The sequence below is a fragment of the Primulina eburnea genome, chromosome 15 (assembly GCF_022965805.1).
Source record: "Primulina eburnea isolate SZY01 chromosome 15, ASM2296580v1, whole genome shotgun sequence".
Taxonomy (NCBI): Eukaryota; Viridiplantae; Streptophyta; class Magnoliopsida; order Lamiales; family Gesneriaceae; genus Primulina; species Primulina eburnea.
The window spans coordinates 28111336-28128368 of NC_133115.1; the positions used below are offsets into that span (position 1 = coordinate 28111336).

General features: G+C 41.0%; 1 protein-coding gene across 1 annotated transcript; it reads right to left on the reverse strand.

The window, feature by feature from the left end:
* Positions 1 to 14581: 14581 nt before the first annotated feature.
* LOC140815607 (uncharacterized) lies at positions 14582 to 15151 on the reverse strand. The gene has a single exon (XM_073174683.1). The coding sequence runs from the start codon at positions 15149 to 15151 to the stop codon at positions 14582 to 14584; it is 570 nt and encodes a 189-aa protein (XP_073030784.1).
* Between the last annotated feature and the right edge of the window lie 1882 nt (positions 15152 to 17033).

Genomic DNA, 17033 nt, shown 5'->3' on the forward strand with positions numbered 1-17033 from the left:
CCGGGGCGTGACATTGAAGTGGTATCAGAGCAGAACCGGGTTTCATAATCTGGGGAGGAGGAACTAGAAATAATAAGTTCTTATAGACTTCTGAGAATAAGTTCTGAAGGTTACTGAAATAGACTACTGAAAATAAGCTACTGTAATAGACTACTGAAATGATAGACTGAATACGTACAGTTAAGAAAATCAGTAGGAAAACAAATCAGTAGACCAGTAGATCTGAAACCAGAACCAGTAGATGGAGACCAGTAGTATCAGACCAGTAGTCTGAAACCAGAACCAGTAGAAGGAAACCAGTAGATCTGAATGCAGAAGACGGAGTCAGTAGACTCGGAATGCAGCAGACAATGCTGGAAAAGCAGCAGACTGAATGCAGTAGCATCAGAATTGCAGTAGCAAGTGAATTCCAGCAAGCAAATGCAGTAGACCTCGCAAAATGACATAGAAGTTGAGGTGTTTTTCGCGCAAACTTCAAACGACCATAACTTTTGATCCAGGAGGAATTTTTACCATTAAAAGTAGGCGTTGGAAAGCTCTCGACGAGGAGAACCTAACCTAGAACTACTTATCGTTCTAGCACCACCGACAAAGCCTAAAATCCATCGTTTATATAGGGATATCATCATTTCCGTAAAATTTTCCAAAATTTTGAAGCTTTGAGGAATTTTCATTTCCAAATGGCTTAGTATTTTTGCACCAAACTTGGTACCATTCATATTCTTGATGTGAAAGATTTTTAATAAATTTTTCACGCCATTCTGAGACCGAAAACTTTTGAACTATTTTCTACTATCGAATGTTATAGGCTTACTGATTCTATTCATTCCAGTACTTGTCTATAACTTAATCCATATTCTTGATATCAATTCTGAACCTTTACTCTCATGTTTTGGATGTAGGATATAGCTGACCAAAGTAGCTACGTTAAGAACTTAGAGAGGAAGCTAGAGAAACTAAAGGGGCATAACTACTGCCTAAAGCTGGACAAGGACGAGTTGGAGCGTCGAGCAGAACACTTAGAGGGTGATGTTCAACGTTATGCTCATTATCTGCATGAAGCAGAAGAGAGGAGTAGGAAAGCTCAAGAAGAGTTTGAAACATCCCAAGAGACTGTCGCAGAATTCATCATGTTACGTGATACCTTGGTTGAGAAGATCCAAGTGCTTAAGGATCAGAATCACCAACTTGTGCATCAGCATAACCAGTATTGTGAGCAGACGGATGCTCAGATTCATGAGTTGCAAGACACTGTCGAAGTTCTTAGCGACCAGAATGCAGTTCTGCATGGTCATGTGGAACATCTAGAAGCAGTCATAGTCAACCATGAAGATGAACCCGAGGAGGATCCCGAAGAAGAAGAAGAGGAAGTTGAAGAGGATCATATGGATTTAGATTTGGGAGAGTGATAGACTAGAATACCAGTAGTAGGAGTTGTAATAACACTTGTCCCACTTGCATTTCTGTTTTCATTTCGAAATTCAGTTGTAATTGCACTTCTTGGGAAATCAATAAAAGTTATTTTTATCCATTGGTTTCATATTTAAACTTTGAGCAATTACTCTATCATCGTGCTTCAATTATTTAGTCTCTATTCTGCCATCAACCTTAGAACTTTCTTAATTGTAGGAAATGGACGGACGACCAGTTAGAAACAATCGCAATCCTCGCTATGGCAACCGCAACAATAACCAAAATGATGAGGATGCACAACAACAACCCCAACAACCACCACCAGCGGTTGGACTCAGTCAGGCCGATTTGATGGCCATAGCCACGATTGTGGCAACTACGCTGCAAGGGTTTGTCAACCCAAATGCGAATCAGCCACCACCACCACCTCCAGCTCAGAATGGAACGAAGCAGCACTATGAGGCTCTCAGAAGAGCAAGGGTTCCAAACTTTGATGGAAGCACCGATCCAGAGGTCGGACAGAATTGGATGAAAGAGGTGGAAAATCATCTTCGACTACTTGAGGTTCCCCAAAGGATCAGAGTAGAGGTGATTACACCTTTTCTTGTCGATAAAGCTGCCAAATGGTGGGAAGGAGTCTCACCAGCTATGATAGAGGCGGGACCTATCACTTGGCAAAGGTTCCGAGAAGCATTCCTGAGGCAGTACTTTCCAACAGCAGTTCGAGTGCAAAAGCTGTCAGAATTTGAAAGCTTGGTTCAAGAACCAAACATGACAGTGGTGGAGTATTCGTCCAAGTTCCACTCATTGGGAACTTATTCCCCAACCATAATGGGAGACGAGGCCTTGAAGATGCATCGCTTCAAGAAGGGATTGAACAGCCGTATTCAATCTGCTCTTGCCGTTATCGAGCCCAATAGTTTTGATGAATTGATGGGAGCCGCCATCAGAGCTGAGAACGACATCAAGAGGCGTGAAGGCGAGAACAAACTCAAACGTCCTCAGCCAAGCCAGTACCAATCAGGCCAGCAATTCAAGAGGCCTAGGTTTTCAAGCAACCAATTCACCAGTACTCCATCCAAAGGAATCACTTCTTCTCAATCAAACAAAGAAGGAGTCAAGTGCCAAACTTGCGGATTCACACACACTGGTGAATGTCGTAGGAATTCTGGAGCTTGTTTCCGTTGTGGAAAGATGGACCATCGCATTGCTCAATGTCCTATGCCAGATCCAAGGAATGGTCCAGCAGGTGGAACAACTCCGAATAAACCTAAGGAGAACAAGCCCAATGCTCGAGTCTATGCTATAACTCAAGAAGAGGCTGACAACTCCAATGATGTCGTAGCCGGTACCATTCTAATCAATAATATACCTGCCTATGTGTTATTTGATTGTGGTGCTACGCATTCATTCATGTCTAAGAGATTTGCCAAGAGGTTAGGAGCTAAGCCTGATAACTTAGAAGAACCATATAGAGTAGCCATTCCTGCAAATCGAATTTTAGAAACTCGCACTCTATATCAGGATATTAGTGTTCTCATAGAAGATCAGAAATTCAAGGCAAACCTGATTCAACTAAACATGGTGGAATTCGATGTAATTCTTGGAATGGATTGGTTAGCCAAGAATCATGCTTTAGTGGACTGTCACGGAAAGACGGTAACCATCCAAGCTCCACACCAAGAGAAAATTTTATTTCATGGCAAGACCAAAGAACGAAAGACTCTTCTTTCTACTTCTCAAACTTGGAAAGCCATGAAAAGTGGAGAAGAAGTTTACCTAGCCATGTTAAGCGAGGTAAAACAAGAAACTGCACCTACACTAGAAGAGATTCCGGTAGTGCAAGAATTCCTGGATGTCTTTCCTGAAGAACTCCCGGGCGAACTTCCCGATCGCGAAGTGGAATTTGAGATTAACTTAGCGCCCAATGCTACACCAGTCTCAAAAGCACCATACCGAATGGCTCCAGCAGAGTTGAAAGAACTCAAAGAGCAACTTCAAGAGTTGTTGGACAAGAAGCAAATCCGACCAAGCGCATCTCCGTGGGGAGCTCCTGTCCTATTTGTAAAGAAGAAGGACGGAAGCATGAGGATGTGTATCGACTACCGAGAGCTGAACAAGATCACAATCAAAAACAAGTATCCGCTTCCAAGGATAGATGACTTGTTTGACCAACTCAAAGGAGCTTCAGTCTTTTCCAAGCTCGACTTAAGGTCAGGCTATCACCAACTCAAGATCAAGACAGACGACATTCCGAAGACAGCCTTCAGAACAAGGTATGGACACTATGAGTTCACAGTGATGCCGTTCGGATTAACAAACGCTCCGGCAGTATTCATGGATCTCATGAACAGAGTGTTTAAACCATTTCTAGACAAGTTTGTTGTGGTATTCATCGACGATATTCTACTATATTCGTCAAGTGAAGAAGACCACAAAGAACATCTTCGTCTCACCCTACAGAAGTTGAGAGAAAAGGAACTATACGCCAAGTTCAAGAAATGCGAATTCTGGCTAGAGAGTGTCGCATTCTTGGGACACATAATATCAGCAGCAGGAGTATCTGTGGACCCTAAGAAAGTGGAGGCAATCTCGGATTGGCCTACACCAAAGAATGTGACAGAGGTACGAAGCTTCTTGGGACTAGCAGGCTATTACCGAAAATTTGTTGAAGGATTTTCCTCAATAGCCATACCTCTCACCAAGCTCACACAGAAGAACTCTAAGTTTCAATGGAGTGAAAAATGTGAGCAAAGCTTCGAGACTTTGAAGAAGAAGCTTACGTCCACACCAGTGCTAGTATTACCAATGGAGGGTAAGGACTACACCGTCTACAGTGATGCATCCAAAGAAGTTTAGGATGTGTACTCATGCAGGAGGGAAGGGTGATTGCATACGCATCAAGGCAGTTGAAGCCGTATGAACAAAATTACCCCACGCATGACCTTGAACTAGCTGCAGTGGTATTCGCACTAAAGATTTGGAGACACTATCTTTATGGAGCCAAGTGTGAAATTTTCACCGATCACCAAAGTCTCAAATATTTGTTCACTCAGAAAGAACTAAATATGAGACAAAGACGATGGATCGAACTCATGAAGGATTACGACTTGACAATAAGCTACCATCCAGGCAAAGCCAACAAAGTAGCAGATGCTTTAAGTCGAAAGAATATGAGTAAGGTGATCCTGACATCACTTTCAGCACAACCATGTCTTCGAGAGACAATCAAGATGAGTCAAGATAGAGATCCCGCTTTGGTGAAACTAAAAGAGCAAGTTAAAGAACGGAAATTACCAGATTTCGAGATGGATAACAAAGGAACCTTGTGGATGAAAGGACGATTGTGCGTACCAGACATCGATAATCTTCGACAAGAAGTAATGTCTGAGGCACATAAGTCGAAATTTTCAGTCCATCCGGGCAGTACCAAGATGTACAGAGATTTGGAGAAATTTTTGGTGGAGTGGAATGAAGAAAGACGTGGCAATATTCGTTTCCAAGTGTCACGTGTGTCAGCAAGTCAAGGCAGAGCACCAAAGACCTGGTGGACTTCTTCAACCATTAGAAATCCCGGAATGGAAATGGGAACATATTTCCATGGATTTTGTAGTTGGTTTACCAAAGTCGAGACAAAGTCATGACGGAATATGGGTAATCGTGGATAGACTCACAAAATCTGCACATTTCTTACCTGTCCGCATGAATTATAATTTGGACAAGCTAGCCACATTGTACATGAATGAGATCGTGCGGTTACATGGAGTACCAGCTAGCATATTATCAGACAGAGACCCTAGATTTACATCTCGATTTTGGAAGAGCTTTCAACAAGCTATGGGAACCAAGGTTACCCTTAGTACGGCTTATCACCCTCAAACCGATGGCCAAACTGAGAGGACCATTCAAACCCTTGAGGATATGCTGAGAGCTTGTGCTCTAGACTTCAGTGGCAATTGGAGCGAACATCTGCCCTTAATCGAGTTCGCATACAATAATAGTTACCACAGCAGCATTGAAATGGCACCATACGAAGCTCTGTATGGACGAAAATGTCGATCACCACTGTATTGGGATGAAGTAGGAGAAAAAGCCATCGTTGGACCTGAACTGATCCAAGAAACAGTGAATAAAGTTGCTATGATCAAAGAGCGACTAAAAGCTGCACAAGATCGACAGAAAAGTTGGGCTGACTTGAAAAGAAGACCTGTTGAATTCGAAGTTGGAGAGAAGGCATATGTGAAAGTGTCACCCATGAAGGGTGTAATCCGATTCAATAAGGCTGGGAAATTGAATCCTAAATACGTCGGACCATTTGAAATTCTTGAGAAAGTGGGAACGCTTGCTTATAGATTAGCACTTCCACCCGACATGTCAAGAATTCATAATGTATTCCACGTCTCGCAGCTGAGGAGATATATTCCTGATCCAAGTCATATACTGGAAGCTGGACCACTTCTGGTTGAGAGCAATCTAAATGAAGAGCTGAAGTATGAAGAAATTCCGATTCGAATTGTGGATAGCAAAGACCAAGTACTGAGGCGACGAACTATTCCATATGTCAAGGTACAATGGTCCAATAACACCGAAAGAGAAGCTACTTGGGAGTTGGAAGAAAAGATGCGAGAACAATACCCTTATCTCTTTGAAGATCAAGTATAGCCAAGTTTCGAGGACGAAACTTTTCATAAGGAGGGAGGGATGTGAGAACCCGAATTTCCAGCAAAAGCATTTCAGCATGCAATGCAAAATTTCCAGCAGAAGATAATATTCAGAAGCTGGTATTTTTCCAGCAGACATGTATTTTTCCAGCAGCAGCAGTAGAAGAACGAAAAATCAGCAGCAGCAGAAGAGCGAGAAAGAAGCAGCAGTCAGTTACTGATTCAGCTTAGACTTGTAACTGAAGCATTAACATGGAATAAAGGCTGTTAATGGCAGATTATGGCCATTAATTGAGAGTCTAACAGTCAGAAACATTGCCTATAAATATCACTCTCAAACACCTGAATTGGTTTACCAAAACCTTGAGTTATCACCTGAAATTAGAGCTAAGAGAGTGCAATTTCGAAGCAATAAAATCCAGTAGCGAGGCAAGCAGATTTCAGTAGACTTCAACCGAAACTCTAGCAATTTACTGTAACCGGGCTTATATATAAATATCTTGAAATCTGTTTGATAATTCTGTTTTAAAGTTCAGTTTCTGCATGATTTCTGATATATGATTTTGAAGCACTGAAACTTCCTAGTGAACTAATGGTAGGAATATATATTCTGAACATTTCTGAATTCTGATTCTGATTCTGGCCTCACCCCTTAGAGGAGAGAACATATAGGGGACTGATATCAGTTTAGCCATGAAATTAACTAACGTGTTCAGTGCTTACCAATTCTGATTTTTGATATGAAACCTGAAGTTTCTGAATTCTGATTTATGTTATGAAATACGAGTTTTTCTGTATATTACTGTATTACGGTTTCTGTATTAAAATGATGTTCGAAAACTGGGAGTTATTCCCGCCCCCGCTTACTGAGTGACAACCATATCACTCACCCACCAAACCATTCCAGATAAGAACGATGAAGAAAGGCTAGAAGAAGAGGAGCAGATCCAGTTCTGGGGCTGGTGAAGAAGATTATTGTTTTCAGTTTATGTTATGTTATGTTAGTTCCGCTGTATCAGTTAAGGCAATGTTATGATGTCTAGTTTTACATTTCCGCTGTAAAACATCAGTATCAGGGTTGTAAGAGACAATTGATTTACTTCGTATTATGAATAAAAGACTGGTTTATGAATTCTGTACTCCGAGGCTTGTTGTTTTCGAATGTAAATTTGAGAGCAACGCCGGTGTCAACCAACCCCCGTCCCGGGGCGTGACATCCTCCTTAAATACCGAATCCTTTTTCTGACCAGCTTCCCCGTTTTGTCAACGTCGGGTATTTTAACAAGTGCTTGAGTTTTCAAAACCACATCAACATTTAGGAGAAGCAAGTGCTTGAGTTTGTTGAGGGAGAGAATTCATTAAGGTCTCAACTGAAGGAATATCTCTAGTGGTTTGAAAACTTGGTTGATGAGGGGATTCCGTAACAGGTTTTGAAACAGAAAATGAGGGTGGTTGATGAGCTGTTACTGCCATAGATGGTTGTGGTTCCGATTGGTTTTTCAACCCTGACTGGTCAACAGATGGTTCAGCTTAGATCTTAGAGGCTGGCTGACTCGAAGTCTTAATTGCCTTCTTATTATTTGCATCAGATTCAGCTAGCAAAATAATGTCTAGTTGTGAATGAGCCATGTTATTTCATTCATTATTGACTTAGGCTTGTTATTTTTGCAATAAGATTTTGTAATAAGAATGAATGAACCTCATATTTCATTCATGTTATTTTTGCAATAAGATTTTGTGAATGAGCCATTTTGTGAAGCCTAGTTGTGAATGTAGTACCAGTGATACTACAACTAAAATTTTGTGCGACTGTTTGTGTAACAAGCCGCAGAAATTATTTCAATATTCAGCTAGCAACATGAGGTTCATTCATGTTCATTCATCTTATTTTTGCAATAAGATTTTGTGAATGTAGTACCAGTGATACTACAACTAAAATTTTTGGATTTCATCTCCTTCCGATATTCATTCATCTTCATTTCTCTTAGAAGTCTATCGGGAGCCGCTCATTGTCTGTGCAACCTCATGGCACCGGTGATCACCCCCAACCAATTTGACCCCAGGCCTCACAACTAGGCTTCAGCCTTAGTAGTAAAATTATTAACACTCACCCTCTTCACTTCAAGCTCCTCTATCTAGGCCAAGCCATGGTAGGAGAAATATAAATTTCACTTTCATCACCTCAACTCTTCTCATATACTAGACATAGCCCAAGTAGGTAAAATTTAATTTTTAATCTCCACACTTCTTCTCCTCTACTAGGCATAGCCCTAATAGATAAAACTTAATTTTTAATCTCCTCACATTTTTTCTCTACTAGGCATAGCCCAAGTATGTAAAATTTAATTTTCAGTCTCGTCAACTCTTTTCTTCTACTAAGCGTAGCCTAAGTAGGTAAAATTTAATTTTCAATCTACTCAACCATTCTCCTATACTATGCGCAGCCTACTTAGGTAAAATTTAATTTTCAATCTCCTCAACCCTTCTCTTCTACTAGGTGCAGCCTAAATAGGTAAACTTTATTTTTAATCTCCTCAACCTTTCTCATCTACTAGTCGCAACCTAGGTAGGTAAAATATAATTTTCAATCTCTCAAAATTTTTTCCTTTACTAGGCATAGCCCGGATATTAAAAGTTTCACATCCTCACCCCATGAATCCTCTGCTAGATGATGTCTTAGCAAGAAAATAAAAGTTTCACCTCCTCACTCCTGACTTCTCTGCTAGGGATGCCTTAACAAAAAAATAAAACTTTTATCTCCTCACCCTCTGACTTGTCTGCTAGGCAATGCCTTAGAATAAAAATAATAAATTTCCGCTTCCTCACCTTCTGACTCTTCTGCTAGGCGATGCCTTAGCCGAAAAATAATAAATTATAATCTCTTCAAATCTTCTCCTCTACTAAGCACGCCTAGTAGAGGAGATGGATTGAGGAGATTGATGCCTAAGTAGGTAAAATTTAATTTTCAATCTCACCACCTCTTTTCCTCTACTAGGCTCAGTATCAATATGTAAATTTTAATTTTCAGTGTCCTCAACCCCTCTCCTCTATTAGGTGCAATCTAAATAGGTAAATTTAATTTTCAATCTCCTAAACTCTTCTCCACACTAGACTCAGCCCTAGCTAGTAGGTAAAATTTAATTTTCAATCTCTCCTCCTCTTTTCCTCTACTGGGCTTAGCCTCAGTAGATAAATTTAATTTTCAGTCTCCTCAAACCTTCTCCTCTATTAGGCGTGCCCTAAGCAGGTAAAATTTAATTTTCAATCTCCTCCACCTTTCTCTTCTACTAAGCGTAGACCAAGTAGGTAAAATTTAATTCATATCACACTCATAATACAACAGCATCCATGAACTTAATAGAAGAACTTAGTTTTTGTTGAGGTGGTGGCCGAGATTTTAAAGGCACAAGAGACTTGTTGAAGAGTCAATAAAGGAAGCCAACCACCTAACTGTAACCAACGAGTGTTAGGAGAATTAGTTAGGCCAAAAACTATTTTTCTGTTGACTTGTGAAAGGCAAGGGAACACATGCAATAAATAGAGGACCTACTGTATAATTCTCACTTCCTTCGTGATAATGAAAGCTTCTCTGATTTCTTCATTCTTCTTCAATCTTTCACCGTGAAATCGTTTTCATTGTTTTTCATTTGGCGAATTTTGTATCAACGTAAAAAGGCTTTTCTTATAACAATTGGCATCAAGAGCCAGGTTACGATCATCCGCTTCAATCATCTGATTTCATCAAGAATGGCGTCTGCAAGATTTGATACTTTTATGCTAAAAATAGGCTTCAAAAGAAGTGAACATGACATCTGCGTTTATCATAAAAGAAGTGATAAGCACACTGAAATTTATTTATTACTTTATGTCGACGATATACTAATTGCATCAAAGAGCAAATCTGATACTAAGATGGTGAAAGAGTTGCTGAAAAGTGAGTTTGAAATGAAGGATATGGGGCATGCTAGTAAGATACTAGGGATGGAAATTAACAGAGATCGACATGTTGGAAGAATCTTCATTTCTCAAAGTGGTGATATTGAGAAAGTCTTGAAGAGATTCAATATGGACAAATCGAAGTCAGTATTAACTCCATCTGCACCACACTTCAAACTGTCACATAAAGACTCACCTGAGACTGAAGAGGAAGTGCGGTATATGGAAAGGATTCCATACTCCAATGCTGTAGGGAGCCTCATGTATGCCATGGTTTGCACACGCCCGGATCTAGCTTATGCAGTAAGCTTGGTAAGTCGTTACATGAGCAAACCAGGGAAGAAACATTGGAAGGCTGTGAAATGGATCTTCAGGTATCTCAGGGGAACATCAAAAATGGGATTGTTGTATAAAAGAAAGGAAGGAAACTCAGAAACAGTGAAGGGCTTTGTGGATGCAGATTACGCGGGGAGTCTCGATACAAGGAGATCTCTAACTGGATATGTGTTTAAATACCATGGGAATGTGGTTAGCTGGAAATGTAACCTACAGCATGCAGTGTCACTATCAACCACGGAGGCTGAATTCATTGCAGTCACAGAGGCTATCAAAGAAGTTATTTAGATGAATGGGATGGTCACTGATTTGGAAGACAAAGGTGTGATCCCAAGAGTATTCTGTGATAGTCAAAGTGGAATCCATCTAGCAAAGAATCAAGTCTACCATGAAAGAACCAAACACATTGATATTAAACTCTATTTTGTAAGAGAGATAATTGCAAAAGGAAGAGTGAAGTTGGAGAAGGTATCAACAAATGAAAACCCCGCGGACATGATGACCAAAACTTTGTCAGGAACAAAGTTCAAGCACTGTGTGAAGCTGCTGCATTTGGAAAATGGAAAAATCTAGCCAAGGTGGAGAATTGTTGAGGTGGTGGCCGAGATTTTAAAGGCACAAGAGACTTGATGAAGAGTCAATAAAGGAAGCCAACCACCTAACTGTAACCAACGAGTGTTAGGAGAATTAGTTAGGCCAAAAACTAATTCTTCTATTGACTTGTGAAAGGCAAGGGAACACATGCAATAAATAGAGGACCTACTGTATAATTCTCACTTCCTTCGTGATAATGAAAGCTTCTCTGATTTCTTCATTCTTCTTCAATCTTTCACCGTGAAATCGTTTTCATTGTTTTTCATTTGGTGAATTTTGTATCAACGCAAAAAGGCTTTTCTTATAACAGTTTTATTGAATTTTAACTGATTACATAGGACATATTCAAAAATGAAATACATCAAAAATAAATCAAGAATGATATTTTCTAGGTGGTAAGCAATGCAGGCCTCTTTAAAGCCTTGCCTTGCGCATTTTCCAAGTAATAGGCTCCATAATTAAGCTTCTCGACCACTTTGAAAGGACCCTCCAACTTTGGGTCCAATTTTCCTCTCTGCTCTTCTTATACCTTCCTCAAGACCTAGTCACCCGCTTCTTCCTTTCCTAATCATGTTAACCTCCACAAGCATTCTTTTTCCCTCCTCTATCACTACCCTTTCATAACACCGACGTGCGACTTTTCTCCAACTTCTTTTCCCACGAGAAACTTAAGCTTATGATGATAAGTGAAAGCTACGGCTCTATAATCCTTTAGGGCTGGCCGTCCCAAGATTCCATTACACGATGATGGAGTGTCTACCACTGTAAAGGAATTATCATCTTTTTGGTTACCCGCCGAGGATCACTCCCCATGGATAAGGGAAGAACAATTTGACTCAATGGCTGAATGACCTGTCCCACGAACCCATACAGAGGGGTAGAGACTGGATCAAACTCAAATCCTTCCACTTTCATCTGATCCAACGTTCCTTGAACAAGATATTCACAGAACTTCCATTTTAAATAAAGATCCTTACCACGCCGTAATGGGAAATGATGGCCGCTACCACCAAGGCATCATTATGTAGAGCTACAATGCCTCGGAGGTCTTCCGGTCCAAAACGATGATGAAATCTTGTGGTAATTCTGCATCCTTGGATATCTCAAAGTTCTCCAACCTTTTTTTGTGTGCTTTCCGAGCTCGCCCGGAGTTTCCATCGGTAGCACCTCCCGAGATCATATGAATCATTCGTCTCGTAAGAGAGTTATACTCGTTAATTCTCCTCCTTGGATCGGCAGGCTCTCGAGGGACATTTTTCTCAGCTCTACTACCCCATGGTTTATCCAGGGAAGGCCTTGACCTCGCCTAGGGGACGGGCGAGACCTTGGGTGACTCCTGGATGAGTATCCTTCTCGTCTATCAAGCTAAGACAATCTAGCACATTTTCAACCCCCTACGATTTTTCCTACCTGCCCTTCTGTCTCCCCCACCTCTATCACCTTATCTCCATTCCTATTCAAAGTAACGTGAGATGATAATTGTCCTTTACCTCTAGTTTTATCCTCTTCTCTCTCACCCGCACCTCTCTTCCTATCTTCTTCATCCGTTCTCTCAACCCTACTTCCCCTAAGTTCCTGCTCCATCCTCTTGTGCCGTTCTGCATCCTCTAGATTCACGTAATTTTCTGTCCGAGCTAAAAGATCATCATAGCTCAACAGAAGTTTCTTGACTAGTGATTTGAAGAATTCTCCTCCTCTCAATCCTTGGGTAAAGACACTGATCATAATATCAGGAGTAGTCGCTGGTATCTCCAGCGCTGGATTGTTGAAACGCTGGATAAACTCTCGCAAAGTTTCTGTTTCATGTTGCCTCATCACTAACAGGCTTAGGTAATTTTTTTGATACCTCTTGCTACTAGCAAATTGGTGCAAGGAGGCTCTGGAAAAATTCTCGAAAGCCCGTATGGAGTTGGGTTGCAGTGTAGTAAACCATTGTTGAGATGACCTCACCAACGTACCCAAAAACACCCTGCACCTAACACCATTTGAATGTAGCAAAGCTGCATTCTCAAATCTTCTCAAGTGTTATTCTGGGTCAGTACGCCCTTCGTACTCTCCCACGCTTGATTATCGAAAACTTGGGAGAAGCCTTCCTCCAGAATGGCGGGGAAAAAAGACTCTCTTTCTTGGGCGTTGGAGCTCTGTTTCCCATTGTTTTCCTCAACATTCTTATCTCCCTCCACATATCCTCCATCTCCGGATTCTCCCCACTTGGGAGGGGTCGCGTCTCTTCAACCCTGCTATGATAGCCCTCAACATTCTCCTCTCGTTCCTGGCGACTGACATGTTCTTCGGCAAACATAGACTCTTGGTTCCTATTCATGGCCTCGTCTACTGTTTTGTTAATGAATTTGCCTAACTGTTCCAAGATCGGGTTCCCCACATGCTCATTAGGACGAGGTTGTTCGGCTTCCGTCTCAGGACCTCGTTTGGCTCTCGTCTCAGGACGAGGTTGCTCATGTCTCGTCTCAGGATGAGATTGTTGGGTCTCGTCTGCGGATGTGACGATGCTGAGTTAGTTTTTCTGCTTCCTCTTCGGCCTACCATCTGTACGTCTCAGCTCAAGTCTTCTCACATATGGCTTCAAGTGATATTCACTGAAAATTTAGGATTTGGTTCCTACATGTGACGCTAGCCCGAATGCAGATCTCGAATTCGCTCTAGGTCTGAAATCACGAAGGAGACCATTAGAAAGGAGTCAGGAGGATGTTCTGGCGTAGCCCCTCCGATGCTCAAGTCAGATACTACGAGTTGAATGAGAGAGCAGCTAAGAATGCTGCTAAAAGTCAATATATTGAATGAATAGCGAGACTTTCAAACCTGATATTAATTTGATCATACATCCATCTTGGATATCACACATGCAAAATTAGCCAATCCATTTTATTTACACTCTCCACACCTCTCTTTCTTGTCCCCAACCATACCTCCACACTTCAACCATGTCACAAATCTTGCTCTCAACACCCGACTCGACTTGACCCGATCCTCTCTCGACTCGTGCCCAGTTCAATATGCGAACTAATTGACCTGTTTCGATAAACTTCATCACCTCCTCCACCCTCGCTCACTAGTCGAACATGATCGCCCTGGTGAGTTTCCGTCAACTACCGGAACTTGTGCTAGTCCTTGTACGTCCACCGTGTCGGCAGTGGTGGATCCATATATCTAGGCTAGACTGCCCTATTTTTGACGCTTATATATACACATACATACATACATAAAACGATTTTAAACTAGATTTTGAAAATTCTAGTTTAAAAGTAAGACAAATTATTCATTAACCCAATTTCAAAGTAATTAAGATTTGATTATTATAAAATATAACTTATCTACGTTGAACTTAGATAGAATTAACATAATAAAACATAGGAAACAAATATAACAAATTTTTTTTATTATTATTATTAACAATATTGGTATCGATTTTTTTTTCAAAAAAACAAAAAACAAAACTTATAAGATATATAGATTAAAATACTAAAGTATTAACATAATATTGGAGCGAAGTTCGTCCATTAATTTTGTATCGATACATTTTTTCAGGTAAACTTTATAGTCCCTCTTAACGAAATTTCTAAGTTCCGCCCCCGGCGCCGGGTCGGCCGGGAGGGGGGGATTGCCGGGAAGTTGCTCAAGTTTTAGCGCTTCACGGAGCCGGATGATTTCCTTTCTTGTTCTTTCTCGAATTTGTCTCTGACGATGAACATGTTTTCATTCAAGGATCTAGGCACGCCCGCTGCTATGACACCGTTTTGGGAATAGGTTTTTGGTGTCTTGGATTTCTCGAACTCAAATTTTGGTGTCTGCGTGGTTGATTTGGAAGAATTAGCTCTGGCCTCGAGCTCCTCCAGCGTGTGGAAGGAAAAGCTCTTGCGCCGGAGCGGCCGTGCCCTCGGTGCGGAGGGACGGGTTTCCTGTATCTTCTGCGGCACTGGGGGTGGCGGTAGCAGTGTGGTGCTGAGTTTAGGCTTCAGGTCTTCCAACACCTTGCTGACTTCGTCCCACGTGCGGGGGGACTCTTCGAAGGCGTTGAGCTTCTCAAGAATGGGAGCCGGCACGTGAGAGGGCTTCTTCTCATTGTCTGTCTCGGGATGATTAAGCCATGGCTCCTCGATTGCATAGACGTCGAAGATGGAGAAGCTTGCTGGCGATGGACGGTAGGGTACCACCACTGTGTCCTCGATTCTCTTGGATGAAGTGCACCCCATTGTAGCAGAAACTGAAATCGAGGAGAACTAGATTCTGTTTTGTGCATGGAGATATAATGGGAGAGTGGATGAAAGAGAGGATACTGTGTTTCTTGACGTGGTTGGGTTCATGATCTTGTTTGTTATTGGTGGGAATTTCGCATCTTGTATCATTTCTGGCTTCAATTTTTTTGTGGTTGAAATGATCCCATTAGGAAGAAATTATTATAAATGACAATTTAGTCCGTGAATAGGATAAATGTTAGAATTGTTATACACATTGAAAATTAGGGTCTGACTCCAGCAAATGACACTAATCCAACGCAGGTTTCAAATTTTCCCTGACCCTGAAATCACGAAGAAGACCGTTGGAAGATGAACCAGGAGGGTGTCCCTGCGTAGCCTTTCCGACGCTCAATGTGAGGACCGGATTTTATCCACATTATAATTAAATAATTGTAAGAAAATGTTAGCATGAGATTTTATTTTGTGCATGGGAGAATATTTTATGGGATATGTGGAGATACTATTGGACATGCAATATTATAGTGATATATTGTGATTAAGCATACAATTTTCGAAAATTAGGAAGGAGATTTTCTTGCAAGAGTTGAATATTACATAAGTTGAAGAATTAAGGTATAATATGATACAAGAATTTCGAAAATTTCCCTAGGATAAATGCCAAGATTGGTGAGGATTATATGCTTGGTTAACTTGGACAAGAATCATCAAGACATTGCACCACAGCCGTTGGATCGGGTAACCTAGATTTTTCGAATTAATCTAGACCATTGGATTAGAGTGTGAATCTCCTAACTTAAGTAGATATATTTTCGAAATATGGAAGATGAATCAACATCTATGGCAAGGGAATGAGAGTCAAATATTGAGAGATTATGCAAATTATGGTATGATTTGAACACCATATTTAACACCCTTCCCTCCACCTATAAATACCCCATCACCCCACTCATTCCCCACCCTTCAAATTCTCGAAATTTGAGCTGAAAACCAAGGCGAAACCCTGCTGAAAAATCGTCTCTAAACCGTCCAAAAATTTAAGCCGAGGCACCTCCCGATCGAAGAACGAGTAGCGATCCAAATCCTGAAGCCGAGTACCCACGTTTTAGCAATCAATATATAATGTAAGTGGGCTATTTTCAAACTTTAAAATTTCAGATTCGAGTATGCATGTTTTCAATTTTAAAAGAAAATAAATAGTCGAGTACAATCTTCTTTCTACCTTTCTTGCATTGTTATACGATTTTAAACGCACTGTGAGGAGTCAACCGTATATGGGTGGGAATCCCAACCATGACGTACCCTTACGCGGTGGGGGATATAACCGCTATACGGCCTCGCCCCCTTAGAGGAGTAAAAATGAGGGACTGACGTCAGTAAACCATAGAAGGTCGATAAATTGCAGTGCTTGATATATGTTTATGCATGTGGTACGAAAATGTTATGCAAGTCATATGATTAATTCGAAATTTTACATGTTGATTTATATTGTGCTCGATATCCCCCACTTGCTGAGTATTCCCAAATACTCACCCCTTACAACCTTCCCAGATAAGTCGTGCGAAGAACAGGTTGAGGACGAAGAGTCCGAACAGTTTTGGGGATGGTGATCCACGCGACCCGTACTAGTAGTAGTATAGTTCGAATTTATGATTTAATAAGTTGTAAGACGTTTTCGCACTTAATTCTGTCATTTGTTGATTTTCGGATGTAAAAGACAATTGTTTATTTCGTTTGAATTTATGATATAAACTGGTTCGGTTTACACTGTGCTGCGAGAAGGCTTGTTGTTTCAATTGTGTGATTGTAAACGACGCCGGTGTCAAGTCCCGAGTTTCGGGGCGTGACATTATATGTGAACCAGCGCTTGGTCCAGCAA